At 56.3% G+C, this 22012-nt stretch overlaps 1 protein-coding gene across 3 annotated transcripts in view; it reads left to right on the top strand.

The window, feature by feature from the left end:
- The first annotated feature begins 1452 nt into the window (after nt 1-1452).
- Nucleotides 1453-22012, top strand: part of ABR (ABR activator of RhoGEF and GTPase) — a 199505-nt gene continuing 178945 nt past the window's right edge. Inside the window, exon 1 of one of the 3 annotated variants that reach the window (XM_034941210.3) lies at nt 1453-1806. In XM_034941210.3, the coding sequence (XP_034797101.1) occupies nt 1746-1806 (61 nt within the window). In that variant the 5' untranslated portion in view covers nt 1453-1745. The remainder of the gene's footprint in view (nt 1807-22012) is intronic. The other 2 variants (XM_057300351.2, XM_057300352.2) reach the window with 2 other exon arrangements.

Below are 22012 nucleotides of genomic sequence, written 5' to 3'. Positions count from 1 at the left end.
GCCAGGAGGATTGGGGCGGAGGGAGCCCTGGGGACGCAGGGACGGGCTAATAATATTGAAAACCACTTCTGCTGCAGCCACCTGTAGAGGCTTCCCCACCCAGAGCATCATCCCGTGCGTCTCCCAGGGGCTCCCCAGCCTGTGATGAGTGGGTGACCCCCATCTCCCCTGGGGCAGCTGCAGAGGCCTCTGCCCAAGCAGCTTATGGGGCTTCCTCTCAGCATCCCGGGGGAGGAGCTGCTTCTCCCCTTAAGAACTAGATGTGTGTGTGTCTGTTTGGAGTGATGAGGACCGACCCCCACACCCCTCCAGCGTTCTGCGGGTGCCGACCACACCGCCCCCGGCAAAGGCCAGGCTGACTTAACCTTCCTGGTAGGCCTCTGTAGGGCTGGGCTCCAAGAAGGTTTTCCCCTTAAGCTGCCTGGGGATGGGGTGGGGTGGGGACAGCTCCGGTATCTGCAATGTCACTATCTGGGGTACCGGGCCCCCTGGGTGGGCCCCACTACTTCCCTTTCCCTGGGTTCAGGAAGGGGCTTCAGCCCCAATGCCCTGGACCCCCCTGGCCTGACTCCCCTCCTGTCCTTCCCTGCTCCAGGGTCGCTTGGCCCAAAGAGGTCTGTGGGGAAGCTGCCATGGCTCCCACAGAACCAGCCCACAGGAGACAGGCATGGGGCCCCCAATCTCTTCACTGCCCTTGGGCGAGGGGGTCTTCGTTAGAGGGAATTTCGTCTCTAAACGGTCATTTCTCAGGCCTCTTGACCCGACTTCCCACCATTTCTAGGTGATGATGCAAACACGATGGGCTTTCCAGGCCGCGGCTCGGGGTCCCCAGGAGGGGTCCTGGAGGGGAACGCGTGGAGCCCTTGGGGCTTCTCCTGGCTCCAGTTTGTCCTCTGCCCAGGAGCGGCACATGTGGGACTGTCCTGGCCCCACAGCCCCCGTGACTTCGGTCCTCCCGGGTCTCCACCCGCCCCCCTCCATGTGTGGCGGGAACGGCCGCGCTCTGAGGTCAGGGGTGTGGAAAGGGACGAGCGGGGGAAGGTTCGGGAGGAGAGAGGCGCCTCCTGCGGCGCGCAGGACGTTCACCCCGTGGGTACCGCAGCGGGTCTGGCTGGGGAGGGGCCCGGCCGCCGCTCCCGCCCGCGAAGCCGCGCTTGGAGATCCCGGGCGGGAGGTGATGTCACCCCTGTGGGCTCCCGGGCCCTCCACGGCACCTGGTTTGCGGATCGCCAGGATCCTGCTGAGCCCGGCGCGGGGGGGACGAGGGGGACCTGGGTCTGCGCCGCTGCCTGGAGACCCCCCGAGACCCCCGCGGCCCCTCCTCGCCCAGAGCCGGAGCCCCGCTGCCCCCTTAGCCCGGCCGGGGGCGTCCTGCGGAGGGCGGAGCCTCGAGCCTATTGGTCCCGCCCCGCCCCGCACCAAAGCCCCGCCCCCGCACCAAAGCCCCGCCCCACCACGAAGCCCCACCCCCGCCCCGCCCCCCGCGAAGTTGCTCATCGGCTCCGGGATCCGCAGCTGGGCTCGGCGCGGCCGCAGGGGCCGGGAGGGTTCGGGAGGGTTTTGGGGGCGCCCGCCCCGCCCTCGCCCCTGCCCCGGCCGCCCCGCGCTCCTCCCGGGGACCTGGTTCCCGGCCTCCTCGCCCCTCCGCGCTCGCAACTTCGGCCTCCCCCGGCTCCCGCCCGCCCTCCCTCCTTTGTTGCGCGATGAGGGTCGGGTTTCGGATCTGACCGAGCCGCCGCCGCGGGATGGAGCCGCTCAGCCACCGGGGCCTGCCGCGCCTGTCCTGGATCGACACCCTCTACAGCAGTACGTGTGCCGGGCGGGGGCGGGACCCCAGGATCGGGATCGGCACCCCAGGATGGAGATCGGGACCGCAGGATCGGGATCGGGACCCCAGGATCGGGGTTGGGACCTCAGACTCGAGATCGGGACCCCAAGATCGGGATCGGGACCCAGGCACCGGGCTGGTCCGGGGAGCGCGGGCGGGGGCGAGATCGGGGTCCGGATCGGGGTCGGGTTGGGAATCGGGATCGGGGTCGGGACCCAGGCGCCGGGCTGGTCCGGGGGGCGCGGGCGGGGGGGTCCCCAGAGAGGATTCCTGCGGTCCGGGGGCGGGGACCGTGGGCGGACCGAGCCGAGAGCTGCGTCCCCCCTCCCACCTGTTGTGAATCCGGCCTCCGCGAGCCTCAGGGGAGGGAGGCCCTTCTGGGTGCTGCCCCCGCCCCTGGACCGGCAGCTTCTCTGTCCAGGCTGAAGCCGAAAGGCCGTTTTGGGAGCAGTCGTTGGCACCCGAGTTTGCCACCCCAGGGGCACCGGGGCCATGTGTGGTTCAGGGCCCAGGGGTTCGGTGCTGGGGTGGGATCGAGTGGGAGGGGAGACGGTGGGTGCAGATATCCGCGGGGGCCGTTTGGATGCGGGAGCTGAAAATCCCGGGCTCAGCAATCTTTCCTGCCAGCCTCATCACCACCCCCACCCTCATCATCACCACCACCCTCAGAAGAAAAAAAAAACAAACCTTCTCGAGTTCTCCACCCCCTCGCTCCCAAATCTCTCTGGATCATGTGATTGCTCTTGCATGGCCCCGGGGGATGCGTAACTGATCTCGGGTAATGGTGTGGGGGGGCTTGGGGCGAACCGAGAGCCGCTCCCCGCCCCCACCACCGCACCTTGCTCCTGCTCCGGCGCTAGAAAGGCACCGCCCCTTCTCCCCACCCTTCCCTGAGACACCTTTCCTGAATGCTCTCGGGGATTAGGAAGAGGGTCCTCCTGGGCTTACATAGTGGATTTCGCCCTTCCTGGCCCACGTGAGTGGGACCCTCCCACTCTCTCAGCACATCTCCCAGGCAGGAGTTGGGGGAGGCACGTGGGGCCACGTGGAGCCTGGTTCAGCCTGATTCTAGGCACTGGATGCCATGGGACAGGAGCGTTTTCTTTCTTTCTTTTTTTTTTTTTTGAGACGGAGTCTTGGCTCTGTCGCCCAGGCTGGAGTGCAGTGGCGCAATCTCCACTCATTGCAACCTCTGCCTCTCGGGTTCAAGTAATTCTCCTGCCTCAGCCTCCTGAGTAGCTGGGATTACAGGTACCCACCACCACACCCGGCTAATTTTTTGTATTTTTAGTAGAGATGGGGTTTCACCATGAGGCCAGCCTGGTCTCGAACTGCTGACCTCAGGTGATCCACCCGCCTCGGCCTCCCAAAGTGCTGGGATTACAGGCTTGAGCCAACAAGGGCATTTGTAAGGGTCACCCCAGCTAGAGTTCCTTGATAAGTCATATGGAGGGAGGTGGGGGAGTAGAGAAGGGTGATGCCTTGAGCCCCAAAGCCTTACCCTGGAGGCTGTGTGGTACCCAACATTCAACCTCTGATCTCAGCATCCCCTTGGGTTCAGGTATCATCTTCTCCACCCGCCTCCTCCTCCATCCCATGTTCCTTCCTCTCCTCCCCCCAGGAGCTGTCCTTGTGATGGTTCATTCTGCTTTGGTTTCTCAACGTCAAAGGGGCAAAGCCGGATCCCCTGGGCATAGGTCCTGTGCCCAGTGCCGCCGCTCCATCTGCTCCTTCCCCTGTGGAGGCCAGCGTCGTTGGGTGAAGGTCAGGGCCCACGGCTGTGTGGCATGTGCGTGCACGTGCGTCTGCATGAATGGGGGCACACATCTGTTCGGAGCGCAGATGCAGATCAGCTCCTGACCCGGAGGCAGGATTAGTGGCCCTCTCTTAGCCGTGTGCTTGCAAACAGCCGTCATAACAATGCCTCAGATTCACGTGTGCTTATGTTCCTGAGTGTTTCTGGCTCTTTGCAAAACCCAGTTCTTGTTTCCCTATTTCCCGAAGCCTGCAATCGTATGGAACCCTGTCTCTAGCTTTCTCTGCGGCAGAAGACTCCTCTGAGCTGATCATTTCCAAGTCTTCCATACCCCACCCTCTTCCTCCCACGCCTGGAGCAAAAAAGCAAAATTGCCTGAGGCCACCTTGAAAATTCCTGACCAGAGGAATGCCAGAAAAGGGAATTAGGCCAAGGCCTCTTAGGGGGTTCTGTTGGGCAGCCCTGATTCAGGCAGTTTGGCACCTGAGCTGTCTACCCTCCTGCTGCTGCCCTGGCCTCTGGGCGGTTCCTGGGGTGGCCTGGATGGTGGGTGGGAGGGGGCACTGATGTGGCCGCAGTGTGAGGAGTCCCTGCCTCCCTCTTCGGAACAGCTTAGTGGAGAGCTGTAGCAGGAGGCTTCCTGGGGAGGTGCTGTGCAGTCATGTTTGGGCTGTTAGCCATCAACTTTCCTCTTGACAAGAGCCTAAATTAAAACAAATACCCGAGCTGTCATTTGCCTGGCAGCATGGTTTTGTGGCTCCTAGAGGAAGTTCCTCTGCTTCTCAGGAAGCTGTTTGCTTACAAGGCTCACAGTCCTGGGGTGACAAATCTCCACAAATGCCAGATCCATCGGGAACTGTAAAGGGGGTATACCCAGGGCACAGGGTGGCAGTGTGACTTAGAGATGGGAATGACTCGGTGTTAGAGGTTCCCTGCCTTCCCCTCTCTGAGCATTGTTCCTGGTAACAATGATAATAGCATCTCCTGAGCACCTACTGTATGGCAGGCACTGGGATAGGCACTTTCTCTTTCTTTCTTTTTTCTTTTCTTTTTTTTTGTTTTTGTTTTTTGTTTTGTTTTGAGACGGGTTCTCCGTCTTTGCCCAGGCTGGAGTGCAGTGGTGCGATCTTGGCTCACTGCAACCTCCACCTCCTGGATTCAAGCAATTCCCCTGCCTCAGCCTCCTGAGTAGCTGGGATTATGGGTGCCTGCCACCACAACCCAGCTAAGTTTTGTATTTTTAGTAGAGATGGGGTTTCACCATATTGGTCAGGCTGGTCTCGAACTCCTGACCTCAGGTGATCTTCCCACCTTGGCCTCCCAAAGTGCTGGGATTACTGGCGTGAGCCACTGCGCCCGGCCTGTGCTAGGCACTTTCTATCCATTCTCTCCAAATCTCACAACTCTGCAACTCTTACAGATTAGGAAAGTGAGGCTCAGTTAGCATAAATCGTAGACCAAAGATCACATAAGTAACAAATAGCTGAGCTGGAATTCAGATTGTACCCTAGAATAATGAGGAGGACCCCGAGTACCACCTGGGTATGTCTGAGTTTATTCAAGGCCTTGGAATGTCACGGAATGGGGGACACCATTCTCTATGGTCCTCTGTTGCAGAGTTCTCCCTGAAACGGTCCGGCAGGGTAAATGGCTTCAATGGCTGTGACCCCAACCTGGCCCTGTGCCTCTTGCAGGACCTGGGGGCTGGGCCTGGAGCCCAGGCAGGGACAGCTGAGGCTCTGTCTGAACCCACCGAGGCTGGTGGCTCTCTGCTCCTAAGGTGCCAGCCTGCCAGCCAGCCCCTCCCCTCACACACTTCTTTTTTTTTTTTGACACGGAGTCTCGCTCTTTCACCCAGGCTGGAGCTGGAGTGCAGTGGCACTATCTCAGCTAACTGCAAGCTCCACCTCCCAGGTTCACGCCATTCTCCTGCCTCAGCCTCCCGAGTAGCTGGGACTACAGGTGCCCGCCATCACGCCCGGCTAATTTTTTGTGTTTTTAGTAGAGACGGGGTTTCACCGTGTTAGCCAGGATGGTCTCGATCTCCTGACCTCGTGATCCACCCGCCTCAGCCTCCCAAAGTGCTGGGATTACAGGCGTGAGCCACCGCGCCCGGCCCTGAACACACTTCCTGCCTTTGGGGTTGGCAGTTCATTCTTTCTGGTTTTGACAGGAGTGTGCCCACTTCCATCACAGGTTTGGTGGCCATTTGATGAGGGTTGGGCAGCAAACCCCCCATCTCTCCTATGGTAGAAGTCCTGAAGGGCTGGGGTAAGTGTGATTTGTCTGCCTCAAGGAGAAGAGTTGGATCCCAGCTGCCAGGGGCCCTGGGGCTGATGGGAGCAGAGTCCTTTGCCTGTGGAGTGACAGATGGTTTCAGACATCCCTCAATTCCTGTGTCTGCGCCACTCATTTGCCTGCATTAATGTAGCAATGTCAGTTTCACCCCTCAGTACCTTACCTTTCTCTCCCTGGGGTTGGTATGATGCTCTCTCTGAGGCTCTCTTTTTTTTGAGACAGAGTCTTGCTCTCTCGCCCAGGCTGGAGTGCAGCGGTGTGATCTCGGCTCACTGCAACCTCCGCCTCCCCGGTTCAAGCGATTCTCCTGCCTCAGCCTCCTGAGTAGCTGGGATTACAGGTGCCACCACGCCTGGCTAATTTTTATATTTTTAGTAGAGACGGGGTTTCACCATGTTGGCCAGGCTGGCCTCCAACTCCTGACCTCAGGTGATCCACCTGCCTCGGCTTCCCAAAGTGCTGGGATTACAGGCGTGAGCCCCTGCACCCGGCCATGTTTTCTTGGTCATAATGCCTCTAGGTCTTTAATCATCCTTTCCGCTAAACACGTATCATCTTCTCTTTGTTATTTTTTTTATTTTTATTTTTTTATTTTTATTTTCCCAATCCCATGGGATTAAATTGGATTAAATTAAGTTCTGCGGAGTAGCCCAAAATGGGGGTGGAGGTGTGCTTTGAAACTTTCTCGGTCCCTGGGATTCTCCAAGCAGATCTGGATCAAGACATACGTGTGCCCCAGGCAGGTTGATCATCTGGCACCTCTTCAAATGGAAAATCTTTATATGTGTGTTTAGGACTTATTTAGAGGACAGGCAGAGGCTGTATTTAAAGCCTCTCCCTTTGCCACTTCGGCCTCCATTTGGTCCCAAGTAATTTAGTCCTGGTCTCAAACATACCTTCCCTGCTGAGCCAAGCAAGAGCCTGCAGTGGCTTGGCCCTCATGGAAAGCAGAACGTGACCATCTGTTGTTACTAGAGCCTGCTTTTTGGAGCTCACTTCTCTTACCCCAAGCAACACTTCCAAGGGCGATTTCATTCTCTTGTGATATTTTCATGCCCTTTATAGATTCAGTGCCCCATCTATGGGCCAGGAAAGTATTTGGAGCAGTGGAGATGTAAGCCTGTCTCCAGGTGATCATGAGCCTGCCTCAGTTTCTCATCTGAGCCCCACATTCTCTACACCAGGGACCAAGCCACTGGTCTGACAGCCTGTGTGCGTTTGATCAGAGCAGTTCAGTTCTCGGGGCCGCATCAGACCCCTCCGTGTGTGCTAGTGAGCGCCTGCTGGCGGATACTCGCTTGTTTTCGGAATAGCCCAGTAATTTATTGCTTTTTGTCAACACCGGCCCATAATCGTCATGGCTGCTGGAGTCTCAGAGGTGGGGCTGGCAGAAGAATTAAGTCATCTACTGAGAGAAACTTAGGTTTCTGTGGTTGTGATTGTTGGCTACTGTTGTTCTTCGGGAAAAGGAAGGAAATTTGTGGAGAATTGGCTGGAAGATGCTGTTAGGAGGATGGAAGATGGGGAATGGCGGGGAGGCTCTGCCTCACTCTTGCGGGTAGGATGGAAGACTTGTTCTCTGTCTGAGGTATGATCTGCTTTCTGGGACGATTCCGGTACCTTCCTTCTGCCCACACCTCTGAAGAGGGAGGGCATGATGGCTCTCGTGGGTGTTGTGTGGATTAATTCATATTTATAAAGTGCTTTGAAGGTGAGGAGAGCTATCGAGCCGCTCAGCTGTCCAGCTCATTGCGCTCCTCATCCGGGAAAGCCTTGAGGGACTGGGAGAGGCCGGCACGGGACTTAGGAAGGGGCAGGGAATGTGGCAGGAGGACCAGCAGGAACAGGGTATCAGACCAGCTCTGAGGCGGCGCCTCCCACAGCGGCTCCCGCACAGGCCCTCCATAGGTGTTGGTTGTCTGAGTACGGGTGGGAAAAGAAAACTCGAGTTCTTGGCTCCTTGAGCTCCTCCCCGCAGCAGAAACCCCTGTTAGCTGAAACCTGTCAGCTGGCCCGTCCATGCGTTTCCTGCTGTGTGGATTTGGTCATTGTACTCGCTTGTAGTGGAGTCAGAGACCCCCAAAGGGAGTCTTGCGCTTTTGCCAGGATTTATGATTGGAAGACTTCACTGCCAGCGTTGGCGGCAGCTGTTTGGCTGAGCTTGAGCCCTTTGGGCGCAAACCTAGGGCAGGCGGCTTCAAGACAACCCTGCGCCCGCTGCCCCTGCCAGGCCCTTGGTGGTGGCGGGTGTTGGTGATGTGTGGGGGGTGGACTGAGGTGATGTGTGGGGTGGACTGAGGTGATGTGTTGGGTGGACTGAGGTGATGTGTTGGGTGGACTGAGGTGATGTGTGGGGGGTGGACTGAGGTGATGTGTGGGGGGTGGACTGAGGTGATGTGTTGGGTGGGCTGAGGTGATGTGTTGGGTGGACTGAGGTGATGTGTGGGGGGGGTGGACTGAGGTGATGTGTGTTGGGTGGACTGAGGTGATGTGTCGAGTGGACTGAGGTGATGTGTGGGGGGTGGACTGAGGTGACGTGTGGGGGGTGGACTGAGGTGATGTGTTGGGTGGACTGAGGCGATGTGTTGGGGGTGGACTGAGGTGATGTGTTGGGTGGACTGAGGTGATGTGTGTGGGGTGGACTGAGGTGATGTGTGGGGGGGTGGACTGAGGTGATGTGTGGGGGGGGTGGACTGAGGTGATGTGTTGGGTGGACTGAGGTGATGTGTTGGGTGGGCTGAGGTGATGTGTTGGGTGGACTGAGGTGATGTGTTGGGTGGACTGAGGTGATGTGTGGGGGGTGGACTGAGGTGATGTGTTGAGTGGACTGAGGTGATGTGTGGGGGGTGGACTGAGGTGATGTGTGGGGGGTGGACTGAGGTGATGTGTTGGGTGGACTGAGGTGATGTGTGGGGGGTGGACTGAGGTGATGTGTGGGGGGTGGACTGAGGTGATGTGTCGGGAGTGGACTGAGGTGATGTGTTGAGTGGACTGAGGTAATGTGTGTGGGGTGGACTGAGGTGACGTGTGGGGGGTGGACTGAGGTGATGTGTTGGGTGGACTGAGGCGATGTGTTGGGGGTGGACTGAGGTGATGTGTTGGGTGGACTGAGGTGATGTGTGTGGGGTGGACTGAGGTGATGTGTTGGGTGGACTGAGGTGATGTGGGGGGGTGGACTGAGGTGATGTGTGGGGGGTGGACTGAGGTGATGTGTGGGGGGTGGACTGAGGTGATGTGTGGAGGGTGGACTGAGGTGATGTGTGGGGGGTGGACTGAGGTGATGTGTGTGGGGTGGACTGAGGTGATGTGTTGGGTGGACTGAGGTGATGTGTGGGGGGTGGACTGAGGTGATGTGTGGGGGGTGGACTGAGGTGATGTGTTGGGGGTGGACTGAGGTGATGTGGGGGGTGGACTGAGGTGATGTGTTGGGTGGACTGAGGTGATGTGTGTGGGGTGGACTGAGGTGATGTGTTGGGTGGACTGAGGTGATGTGTGGGGGGTGGACTGAGGTGATGTGTTGGGGGTGGACTGAGGTGATGTGTGGGGGGTGGACTGAGGTGATGTGTGTGGGGTGGACTGAGGTGATGTGTTGGGTGGACTGAGGTGACGTGTGGGGGGTGGACTGAGGTGATGTGTGGGGGGTGGACTGAGGTGATGTGGGGGGTGGACTGAGGTGATATGTTGGGTGGACTGAGGTGATGTGTGGGGGGTAGATTACCTGCTCTGTTCTGTATTCTCGGCACTTTTCTCCAAGTGACTGTTTGTACCGGGGGAGAGTTCTGCAGCTCACCCATCTCTGGGGCTGTGATAGGGGAGTCTGTTTGTCACATGTGGCCTTGGCTTGTCTCCACATGTGGGAAAGTCCATTGCTGCTGTGGGGAGTAGCTTGCATTTCTTTTCTTATTTTTTTTGAGATGGAGTCTCGCTGTGTCACCCAGGCTGGAGTGCAGTGGGGCAATCTCGGCTCACTGCAATCTCCACCTCCTGGGTTCAAGTGATTCTCCTGCCTCAGCCTCCTGAGTAGCTGGTATTACAGGCATGTGCCACCACACCCAGCTAATTTTTGTATTTTTAGTAGAGATGGAGTTTCACCATGTTGGCCAGGATGGTCTCGATCTCGTGACCTCGTGATCCACCCATCTCGGCCTCCCAAAGTGCTGGGATGACAGGTGTGAGCCACCGTGCCCGGCCCAGGAGTAGCTTGCATTTCTTAGGGCAAGATATGGTCAGTTGGGGACATGGCGCTGCTGGGAGCAGCGGGACTGTTCCGCTGGTCCCTGAAGCTTGAGGAGAACCTGACCCAGACCTTGTGAAGGGGGAAGGAGAAAGAAATCAGGGCAATAGGCAGGCTACGGAAGGCACCCCTGTATGGAGGCTGAAGATAATGCCCAATCCCACCCCTGCCTGGGCATTTGGCAAAGAGCCCTTTGAGGCGGGACCAGCTGAGGCCGTGGCCACTTGTGGATGGAGCAGCGGGTTCTCTGTCCCCGGATCAAGACCTGACTGGGGCCTCTCACCCAGTTTTCTGTGCAGGCTTTATCCTGCATCCTCCTCCTGCCCTTCCTTCCTCCCCACACACCAGAGCAAGGCCATGGCCACTTGTGGATGGAGCAGCGGGTTCTCTGTCCCCGGATCAAGACCTGACTGGGGCCTCTCACCCAGTTTTTTTTTCCAGGCTTTATCCTGCATCCTCCTCCTGCCCTTCCTTCCTCCCCTCACACACTAGACCGAAAGATGAATCTGGGTTTACTGGCCGTATGGAAAATGTCAGAGTCAGCCTGGGCTTCAGTAGATGGAGGCAGATGTGGTCGGCTCTGTGGTGACCTGATTGATTAATCGGGTGCCACTCCCCTCTGTCTTCATTTTTTTGAGACAGATTTTCACTCTTGTTGCCCAGGCTGGAGTGCAGTGGCACGATCTCGGCTCACTGCAACCTCTGCCTCCCGGGTTTAAGCAGTTCTCCTGCCTCAGCCTCCCGACTAGCTGGGATTACAGGTGCCATACATCACGCCCGGCTAATTTTGTATTTTTAGTAGAGAAGGGATTTCTCCATGTTGATCAGGCTGGTCTCGAACTCCCGACCTCGGGTGATCCGCCCACCTCGGCCTCCCAAAGTGCTGGGATTACAGGCTTGAGCCACCGTGCCTGGCCTCACTGCCCTCCTTCTTGTCCCTGCCCTCACCTCTGATGCCTTCGTGTGCCTCTAGGTCACAGGTGGACATGGCAGACGGGATCAGGCATCTTGCCTAAGGCTAGCAAGGTCTCCAGAAAGTCTTGGGTGGCTGGGAGGCCTCAGGTAAACCAGAGCCAAGGAAGCTCAGAGTCCTTGTCACTCCGGGCAGCGTGGCTGCTGGCCTCCCCGGGGCATCGGTGGAGCTGGTGCTGCCTAGAGAAGCCTGGTATTGAGCAGGGATCTGTGGGCTTACTCGGGGCTGTTGGGGAAGGATGTGGCCATCATTACCTTCGTGGGATTGAAGGGCTGCTTCTGTGAGTGTTCTGGGCTAACCCCTTCCTCCTGGGCAGCGGCTCCTGGTCACCAGCAAAGGTTTAATGGATCGAGATTACGGGGACCAAAGGCGCCGTGTAATTAAGCCAGTTATTTCTCTGGCTGGGAACATCTACTCCTCACAGCCGCAATTGACTTCGTCACTTGTGGTTACCCCGTTCGCGTTACCTCGGCCCTAAACAGCCCATACGTCATCTTTCTGAGTGAGTCTCTCCCTTGGAGGCAAAGTTTTAGGAGAAAGACCCCTCTGGGAGTTGTAGAGTTGGCGTGGCAGTGTGTGCTATTGAAGGTGAAGTTTTAGGAGAGAGACCCCTCTGGGAGTTGTGGGGTCAGCGTGGCAGTGTGTGCTATGCAAGGGTGCCCCCTGCAGTTGTTCTGTGCAATGGCGCCCACGGGAGCCTCTTTGGGAACTGTGTCTGGGTTCTGTAGAGGGACATAGATAGAAACCTCATCCTTGGGTCTCCCAGGATCCTGGGGTCCCGTGAAAAGAAAGTCCATCAGTCCTGATGGATTCATAGAAACGAGTTTTTAATTTGGTTTAGAAAGAATGGAAGAGACAGGCCAGGCACGGTGGCTCAGGCCTGTAATCCCAGCACTTTGGGAGGCCGAGGTGGGTGGATCACCTGAGGTCAGGAGTTGGAGACCAGCCTGACCAACATGATGAAACCCCGTTTCTACTAAAATACAAAAATTAGCCGGGCATGGTGGCGGGCACCTATAATCCCAGCTACTCGGGAGGCTGTGGTAGGAGAATTGCTTGAATCCGGGAGGCGGAGGTTGTAGTCAGCTGATCACGCTGTTGCACTCCAGCCTGGGCGACAGAATGGGACTCTGTCTCAAAATAATAAATAAATAAATAAACTAAATTAATTAATTCAAGGTCGCAGACTACAAGCCAGGAACTGTGCGCTCGGTTGGCCCCGCTGTAAACTGTGTTCTTTCTCCCACACTCTTACCCTTCACAGTGGTGCTGGTGGGGGCCCCTTGACGCTGGTATTTCACTGAGGTTGATGGATCTGGGTTCATTTCTCTAGCTAGAAAGACAGTTGTGAAGACTGCGTCTTGCCCCTAAGCCCCCGTGATATGAGGAGACAGCCCTCTGCCCCAGGTATCCTGGAAGCACTGGGAGCATCCACCAACTGGGCTGCCTCTTCCTAGGGGCATGAGCCTAAGGAAATCTCCTCATGGGCACTTGGAGCCCACGTGCCTGCAGTACCCACGTGCCTGCATTGCTGCGTTCCTGGGATTATTGGCAAGAAGTGCTGATTGTTAACATACACAAACACACCCCCCCCCACACACACACACAAACACAAACACAAACACACCCCCCCATACAAACACAAACACAGAGAAAGGGAGAGTGAGAATAGACTTTGGCGGTTGGGATGGAGCAGGGCCAGTGCCCAGTTTCTAGAGCTAGGCCAGGGGCAAGGACGCGGGGATTTGGCAGAGCCCAAGCATGCTGGCCCTGCTCTCCAGCCTTTTAAAATCCACCTCCATAGTTTTAAAAGGAAAATAAAGAGAGCCCTCAGCCATAAATCAGGCCACTGAGCATCGAGGTCCTTTGCCGAGGCCCAGGGCCTGCTGGGCTGCAGAGCCAGCTGCTGTGTTTGAACTCTCCCGCGCAGCATGTTAATGACGGGGCAGACCCTCCAGACCCAGGCTCACACCCACGACGGCCCTCGAGCCCAGAGAGTCCCCCGCGCAGAGGTCAGCCCCTGGGGAAGGCCTGTGTCTGGGGGGCTTACACCTTAGCGGAGCCCCCTTTGGCTGGGACTTCAAATCAAGCCAGACCCTTCTGTAGCTCTGGATTCTGGCCAGATGAAAGGCAACCCCTGACACAGATCTTTTGAGCCCATTTCCCAATAGGAATAAAAGTAAAGCAATTGATTGGACACCTCACGGGTGCAAGAGTAGAGCCAGTGTTCTCACATTCGTGATCTCATTTCATCTTCACAGTAAACCTATGAAAGGTTGTTACCCTGATTTTAAGGATAAGAAGGGGGATGGCCATTGTTCTTGGCCTCTGCTGGTGACTTCTGCCATGGGGGGCACCCTGAGGGGGACGCACCAGGTCTTCTCTGCCCTCCTCTGCTCACCCTCTTCCTGCGTGGCGGAAGCTCAGGCACCATCTGGCTTTGTGAGTGCCTCCGTCTAGACAAAATCCACGTCCTCCCTCCCTCCTCTTTCCCCTGCAGGGCCAGCTTTGGTGTTAATGGAGCAGAAAGCCTTGGTAGTTACTTTGCGAGTGCGTCATGGGGAGGGTCATGAGAGACCAGCTGGCGTCCACCCAGCCGCGTGGAACAGCCACCTTGACTTGGTCGAGGCCAGCAAGCGTTTTGCAGACCCCGTGGCAGCTCCTGACCCACGTTCCCCCTTGGGAGGCCTGGATGAGCTGGGACACCAAGTGCCATCTTTGGGTGTAGAATCAGCAGAAGCTGATTCGGTCTCCTGCTCCCTGGGAAGAAAGGATGGAATGCACATTGGCTGTCAGGAGAGCTGCTGCTTCTAGCCGGAGGACCTTGCTGCAGCTGGTCAGCTGCCAGCACAGCCAGGCCCTTGTTGTGGGTGCCTGCAGTGTCTGTGCTCAAGCCCCTCCCTGAGTGAAGGACACTGTTCCCTTTCCAACTGCCTGTAGCTGTGCTAAACCCATTTTCTCTCCTTTGCCCAGAAACCTTCAGTGGGTTCAGTGGGGCATTGCCTTTCCCACCACATTCAGTCCAGACTGGGGGAACCTCTTGTTATCCATTCCAGTTTCCCAGCACACTGCCCGTTCTCTAGCCAGTAAGGCCTCTCACCATCCTGCAAAGCTCTGTGCTCCAAGGATCTAACCAGCTTCAAGCCTCAGCTCAGCTACCACCACCTCCAGGAAACCCTCCAGGCCTGATTCGAGCACTGGCCTTAGTGAGATCCCTGGCTCAGAGTCCCTAATGCTGATTGCTCCGGCTCACATCGCTTAGCACTTTCTTATCTTTTTTTTGAGACAGAGTCTTGCTCTTGTCGCCCAGGCTGGAGTGCAATGGTGCAATCTCCACAACCTCTGCAGTGCTCACTGCAACTTCCACCTCCCGGGTTCCAGTGATTCTCCTGCCTCAGCCTCCCGAGTAGCTGGGATTACAGGTGTGCGCCACCATGCCCGGCTAATTTTGTATTTTTAATAGAGACGGGATTTCTCCATATTGGTCAGGCTGGTCTCGAACTCCCGACCTCAGGTTATCTGCCCACCTCGGCCTCCCAAAGTGCTGGGATTACAGGCGTGCGCCACCACGCCCGGCTAATTTTTGTATTTTTAGTAGAGACGGGGTTTCACCATGTTGGCCAGGCTGCTTTTGAACTCCTGACCTCAAGTGATCTGCCCGCCTCGGCCTCCCAAAGTGCTGGGATTACAGGCGTGAGCGACCCGCCCGGCCGATATCGTGTTGTTTTATAGTGTTTACCTGCACCGTGTTTCATGCCAGTTGTCATTTCTTCTCTGCCAGACTCTCAACTCCTTAGAGGCACGAGAGAGAATAACAAAGGCTGCCGTGATAGGATGCCAGACATTGTCCTCTCTGCTTTGCTAACAGTATCCCATTTAGCCTCCGGCAACCTGCTGAGTTCTTAGCCATTTTTATCCTGTTTCATGCTTCCCCAGGACTTCCCAGAGGTCACACAACACATCTGTCTGGATGCCTCAGCCTGTGTTCTTTGCCAGAAGCGCCCAATGCCAGGGCCTGGGGCATGAGACCTCAGGTTGGGGCCCAGGCCTCTGCATGTCTGAAAAGCTCCTCGGCTTACGCCCTCCGCTCGGGGGACCAGCCTTTCACCGTGGTGGTTCTCCCTTCCCCGCAACACCCAGCTAGGCACCGAGCAGGTGGAACCCTGGGAAATGCTGCTTTGTGATTGGTTGGGGTCAGGGGTGGCTATGAAGATGCTGCTTTGTGATTGGTTGGGTTCAGGGGTGGCTATGAAGATGCTGCTTTGTGATTGGTTGGAGGTGGGGGTGGCTATGAAGAGACGAAGCGCTCTAGGGCTCTGGGTGTCTGGTTCCAGCACTGGGGATGCCCCGGAGAGTCCTGGAGCAGGGAGGATGCAAGCAGGAGGTGGAGCTGGGTGTTAGGAGGGCAGAAGGGCCATCAGAAGGGGATAGTGGAGACATCCAACTGGTGGCCACTCTCTCCGCCCAGCCAGAGCTCAAGGCTTTGCCTCACCCCGAGAAGATAAATCACTGGGGTATCACGGGGTCCCCCAGCCCCCGGGGAATGCCCGCCATGATGGACATGCACATTTTGATTTGGCAGGTCCGGAGCTCAGATTCTGCATTTCTTTTGTTTGCTTGTTTGTTGTTTTTGAGACAGAGTCTGGCTCTGTCACCCAGGCTGGAGTGCAGTGGCGCGATCTCAGCTCTCACTGCAGCCTCTGCCTCCCAGTTCAAGCGATTCTCCTGCCTCAGCCTCCCAAGTAGCTGGGACTACAGGCGCGCGCCACCGCGCCCAGCTAATGTTTCTGTATTTTTAGTAGAGACAGGGTTACACCATGTTGGCCAGGCTGGTCTCAAACTCCTGACCTCAGGTGATCCGCCCGCCTCGGCCTCCCAAAGTGCTGGGATTACAGGCGTGAGCCCCTGCGCCCGGCCTGGATTCTGCATTTCTAGCAAATCCCAGGTGAGGCCCGCGCTGCCCACACTGGATGGGAAGGACCAGGCGCCTGCAGCATCTGCCCTCCAAGCCTTCGTAGCTCCCTCCTTCCTGCAGGATAAACTCTAAACTCCTTAGCACAACGTGGGAGCCTTCTCAGAGACTGGGTCCAACCCATCTCCAGCCGCAGCCTCCCCTCCTGGCCCCACTGCCACACCCCCGGGCCTCCGGCCACACTGAGCCTCTCCCGGTTTCCCAGGATACCACGCTCGCCCATTCATAGTTTGGTGCCTTTTGCACGTGCTGTTCCTCTGCCTGGGGATGCTGTTGGCCTTTCTCAGCCAGGTGAAGAGGACGCTGAATGTCACCTGCTTGAGTGTCAGGACCGGGGACTGGGCACTGGACCTAGACTCTTGGCCCTGGAGAGAAGCCCTGCATGGGGCCGCAGCCTGCCCCCGTCCCTGCTCACAGAAAAGCTCAGCCTTGCAGCCGCGTGGAGTCAGGAGACTTGCCGGTCCTGCTTTGAACGTGTGGTGTTCCTACCACCTTTGAGTAAAAATAGAGCTGAGAATGACCGAAGTGAAACTCCGCCTTGGGCTCTGGGAGAGCAGAGGTGGGACCGCGCTGGGGAGGGTGGGTGCGGACACTCCGGGGGCGGGGGCTGAGGTCATCTGCGTGGGCTCTGGGGAGGGGGCCCTGCGAGCCGGGCCAAGCTGCCGGGCAGTGGGGGGTCTACGCCCTGGACTCAGAGAGACCATGGCACCCTCAAGGCTGCTCTCACTTGAAAATTTTCGTTTTGGGGCTGGACATGGTGGCTCACGCCTCTAATCCCAGTATTTTGGGAGGCTGAGGCAGGAGGATCACCTGAGGTCATGAGTTCGAGACCAGCTTGCCTAACATGGTGAAACCCCGTCTCTACTAAAATATACAAAAATTAGCTGGGCGTGGTGGTGGATGCCTGTAATCCTAGCTACTCGGGAGGCTGAGGCAGGAGAATCACTTGAACCTGGGAGGCGGAGGTTGCAGTGAGCTGAGATCACACCATTGCACTCCAGCCTGGGCAACAAGAGCACAACTTCGTCTCAGAAAAAAGAAAAAAAGAAAGTTTTCACTCTGGGCTGTGGAACTATTTCAGGACTTCCTGAGGGGTTTCCTCTGGAGCTTCCTGAGTTTCCTCCTGGACATTTTGTCTCCAGGTCCCAGCGCCAGGCAGGGGTGGCTCCCGGAAGGGCTGTGGGTGCCACCCTGGCTGACTGCAGCCCTCTCTTGCACCTCCTCCTGGCCATCCACCCGCAGGAGCTCTTCCCCCAGCACTGGCTTGTGAGGAGCTTCCTCTGCCCAGGAGAAAATGGCTCCTCCGGGTCACAGGCTCCCCTCCAGGGACTGAGGGGCATTTTTGGATTGTGGGAAGGCGCTCCAGGGCCCGGTTCTGTGGCCCCAGGCCTGTTGCTTGGCTGGGCGGAGGCACCTCTGCAGGCCGGGAGCTTGGTCTTTGAACACCTGCTTAGTCTGTGACCTCCAGCAAGTTATTTACGCTCTAGTGAGCTGTGTTTTTCTCACCTTTAGAATGGGAACAATCTTACCAACCACACTGAAAGCATTGCTGAGTTTTTCAGCAAATAAAAATAAGAATGCCCCGTTAAATTAGAATTTTAGATGAACAATGAATAATTTTTAAGTATATCCTATATGGCTGGGCATATTGGGAGGCCAAGGCAGGAGGATCACTTGAGGCCAGGAGCTCGAGACCAGCCTGGGCAACATAGTGAGAACTTGTCTCTAATAAAAATACAAAAAATTAGCTGGGAGTGGTGGCAGACACCTGTAGTCCCAGCTCCTACGGAGGCTGAGGTGGGAGGATGGCTTGAGCTGGGGAAGTCGAGGCTTCAGTGAGCTGAGATCACGCCTCTGCACTCCAGCCTGGGCAACAGAGTGAGACCCTGTCTCAAAAAAAGAAAAGAAAGTATATCCTATACAAAACTTAGGACATAGTAGACTGAAAGCTTGTCTGTTGCTCACCCGACGTTCATGTTCACTGGACGTCTTGCATTTTATCTGTTGACCGAAAGCTTGTCTGTTGCTCACCCGACGTTCATGTTCACTGGGAGTCTTGCAGTTTATCTGGGGTCCCTGTGTCTGGATTCAGTGCTGTGTGTGACACTTTGCCAGGGTCCTACCTAGATGCTCCGACATCCATGTTCGTTGGGCGTCTTGCAGTTTATCTGGGGTCCCTGCGTCTGGATTCAGTGCTGTGTGTGACACTTTGCCAGGGTCCTACCTAGATGCTCCAACATCCATGTTCACTGGGCGTCTTGCAGTTTATCTGTGGTCCCTGCGTCTGGATTCAGTGCTGTGTGTGACACTATGCCAGGGTCCGTCCTACCTAGATGCTCCGACATCCATGTTCACTGGACATCTTGCAGTTTTTCTGGGGTCCCTGCGTCTGGATTCAGTGCTGTGTGTGACACTTTGCCAGGGTCCCACCTAGATGCTTCTTGCTCATCTTGTGACTTGCTTCTCTCTTTTGTGCCACCCCCTGGCTCCTAGAGGCCAAGCTGAAGAAAAGTTTCTATGGAATTGTCACAGAAACATTGAGATTTTGCTTTTACAGGGTCGATACAGAGTCGACACAAAAAATCATGATGCGATTGATGCAGAGTGGCCAGTGATAACAGCGAACGTTAGCCTAGCGCTTGCTGTGTGTCCCACACTGTTGCAAGCACTTTGCCTGTGTTAACTCCCTTATTCTTCACAAAGTCTATGAAGAAGATACTTATCATCTCCAGTTTACAGGAGAGAACAGAGAGGCACAAATTAATGGAGCAAAAGATTAATGTTCATGTTCTTTTTTTTGAGATTGAGTCTCACTCTGTCGCCCCGGCTGGAGTGCAATGGCAGGATCTCGGCTCACTGCAACCTCCACCTTCTGGGTTCAAGGGATTCTTTTGCCTCAGCCTCCTGAGTAGCTGGGACTACAGGCACCCAGCACCAAGCCCAGCTAATTTTTGTATTTTTAGTAGAGACGGGGTTTCACCATGTTGGCCAGGCTGGCCTCAAACTCCTGACCTCGTGATCCACCTGCCTCAGCCTCCCAAAGTGCTGGGATGACAGGTGTGAGCCACTGTGCTTGGCCTAGCCTTTCAAAGTGCTGGGATGACAGGTGTGAGCCGCTGTGCTTGGCCTAGCCTTTCACAGTGCTGGGATGACAGGTGTGAGCCGCTGTGCCCGGCCTAGCCTTTCAAAGTGCTGGGATGACAGGTGTGAGCCACATCCATTAGGGCCCGTCAGGAAGCAGATGCCACACTCAGGCTGAGGAGTGCGGGGAGAGTTATGACGGAAATGTGGGCAGGGTGAGGGCAGGGTCTGTGTCCTAGACCTGGAGGCAGAGGCCACGTGGTCAGGGCTTCTGGGCAGGAGCGTGCACAGCCCGGGTGGCCCACAGTCGGGAGCTGGGGGTACCACATCCCAGCCTCATGCCCTTGTCTTCCTCTCATCTCCTGCTGGGGTGGAAAAGAGGATGGAGAAGCAGGGAGAGGGGATCCGGAGGGGCCCACACCAGGAAACCAGGCTGTGTCTAGGTGCAGCTGTTCTTGCCGAGTCTCTCCTGTCTGCAAAGTGAGGGTGATAAACACCTGCCCCACGTATGTCCTGGGGCTGTTGTAAAAATCAGCTGAGAAGCTGGATGCTGGCGACGTGTGTTCATGGCACTGTTCTCTACCAGAGTAAGGGATAATTGTTACTGTTGATAAACACTCACTGGGTCCCCACCATGAACTGAGTCTTTTCACATCCTCAGTTCTGCTGGGAGTCTCTAACCTTTGGAGGATGTGTCGGCAAAGGAAAGAGAAATTGCAACATTGCAGAGCCTGGATTCAAACCCAGAGTCCCCGCGTAAAGTCCGTGCAGCACTGGGAAAGTCACTTAATGAGCCTCTGCAGTGAAATGCATCTGCCGGGCTGGTTTGGGGCTCCCAGGGGAATGGATGCTATGATTACCATTAGCTAGTGGTGTAGAGGGTGGGAGAGGACCTAACAGGTGCCTTTGGCCCAGCTGTAAAAGGAGTGACTTCTGGCCGGGCGCTGTGGCTCACACCTGTAATCCCAGCACTTTGGGAGGCCGAGGCGGGTGGATCACCTGAGGTTAGGAGTTTGAGACCAGCCTGGCCAACATGGTGAAACCCTGTCTCTACTAAAAATACAAAAATTAGCTGGGTGTGGTGGTGCACGCCTGTAATCCTAGCTACTAGGGAAGCTGAGGCAGGAGAATTGTTTGAACCCTGGAGGCGGAGATTGCAGTGAGCCAAGATCATGCCAGTGCACTCCAGCCTGGGCTACAGAGTGAGACCTCATCTCAAAAAAAAAAAAAAAAAAATAGTGACTTTGACCGGGCACGGTGGCTCACACCTGTTATCCTAGCACTTTGGGAGGTAGAGATGGGAGGATTGCTTGAGACTAAGAGTTCAAGACCAGTCCGGGCAACATATCAAGACCCTGTCTCTACAAAAAAATTTTTAAAAATTAGCCAGGTGTGGTGGAATGCCCCTAGAGTCTAAGCTACTTGGGAGGCTGAGGTGGGAGGATCATGTGAGCCCAGGAGTTTGAGGTTACAGTGAGCTGTGATCACATTCTGCACTCTGGCCTGGGCAAAGGAATGAGACCTTGTCTTAAAAAAAAAAAAAAGACTGGACTTGTGGGTGACGGGGATTTCCGACAGAACCTTCCCAGGATAGGTGCTGGGAAGGAGATGAGACTCCCGCCCCGCCCCCAGCCTTGCATCCCTGAGAAGGGATGGTGTCCTTGGACCGGGAATCCACATGGATATTTAGCAGGCAGGGCGGTCCAGCGACACCTGCCCCCTTCCCTCAGAAGGCACCGTCTGCAGCACTCGTACAGGTGGCGGGGCCAGAGAGCAACGGCTCGATGGAGTGACGTTGCCTCCACCGCACGGGCGTCCCACCTTGGGAGATTTCCGTATTGCTGAAGTTCCCTTTGTGGAGCGTGGCCTCTGTGAAAAGTGTTAATAATTCACGGTTCTCAGATGCGCTCCGTCTGTCCTCCCCCACTTCTTCAACAGAGAATGGCAACACCTCCATTAACCTGAATGTGAGCTCCTCGGGGGTGGCCCTGGCTGAGTCATCTGCGCCGCCTCCCTCCCCAGAGCCTCGTACGCGTTCGGCGTCTGGCTGTCGCGTGAACTCAGCTCCACAGGGCAGACATTTGGTCTGTTTGCTGCTCCGTTGTACCCCTGGCACCTGGAACAGTGCCTGAACCGTGAGAAGTGTTTGGTGAGTGAATGAATGAATGAAAAATGAACGAGCGGACATTCACTGGGATTCAATTCTCCTTAGAGTCAGAGAGACGTAGGTGTCAATGCTGGTTCCATGAAGCTGTTACATCTTTGAGCCTCTTTCCTCATCTGAATTTGGGGTGTAATTCCTACTGACTGTACAGTTGCAGAGCTGACATTTCATGAACTTTGCTTAAATAATGTGTGAGTGCCTGGCCCATAAGAGGCTGTGTTAGTCCTTGTGTGTGTGTGTGTGTGTGTGTGGTTTTTTGTTGTTGTTGTTTTTTGTTTTTGAGACAGAGTCTTGCTCTGTTGCCTAGGCTGGAGTGCAGTGGTGTAATCTCAGCTCACTGCAGCCTCCACCTCCTGGGTTCAAGCAATTCTTGAATCTTGTACCAGAGAGGAGAGGTACAGCGGCCCTAGACCCCAGGGCTCTGCTCCTATTGGTGTAAGTGTTTCTTCCTGCGCCCTACCTCCCTGTCTCCAGGCAGGGCCTGCTGTGGGTCCCTCTCCTCTCAGCCCCAAGGGACCTGTTCCCTCCAGAAGGCACCTTCCCCAGTGGTGGCAGCGTCACGTGTGGGGCCTGCAGTTCAGGGCCAGCATCCCTCATCCCTCAGCCGAGACCAGGCCCTGGAGGGGCTCCCATGGGTCTGACTCAAAGACACAGGTCCCTGGGCCTCCCTCCTCAGCATCGTTGACCCACGACCAAGGACGTGGAA

The sequence above is a fragment of the Pan paniscus genome, chromosome 19, assembly GCF_029289425.2.
Source record: "Pan paniscus chromosome 19, NHGRI_mPanPan1-v2.0_pri, whole genome shotgun sequence".
Taxonomy (NCBI): Eukaryota; Metazoa; Chordata; class Mammalia; order Primates; family Hominidae; genus Pan; species Pan paniscus.
This window is presented reverse-complemented; position numbering and strand designations above follow the sequence as displayed.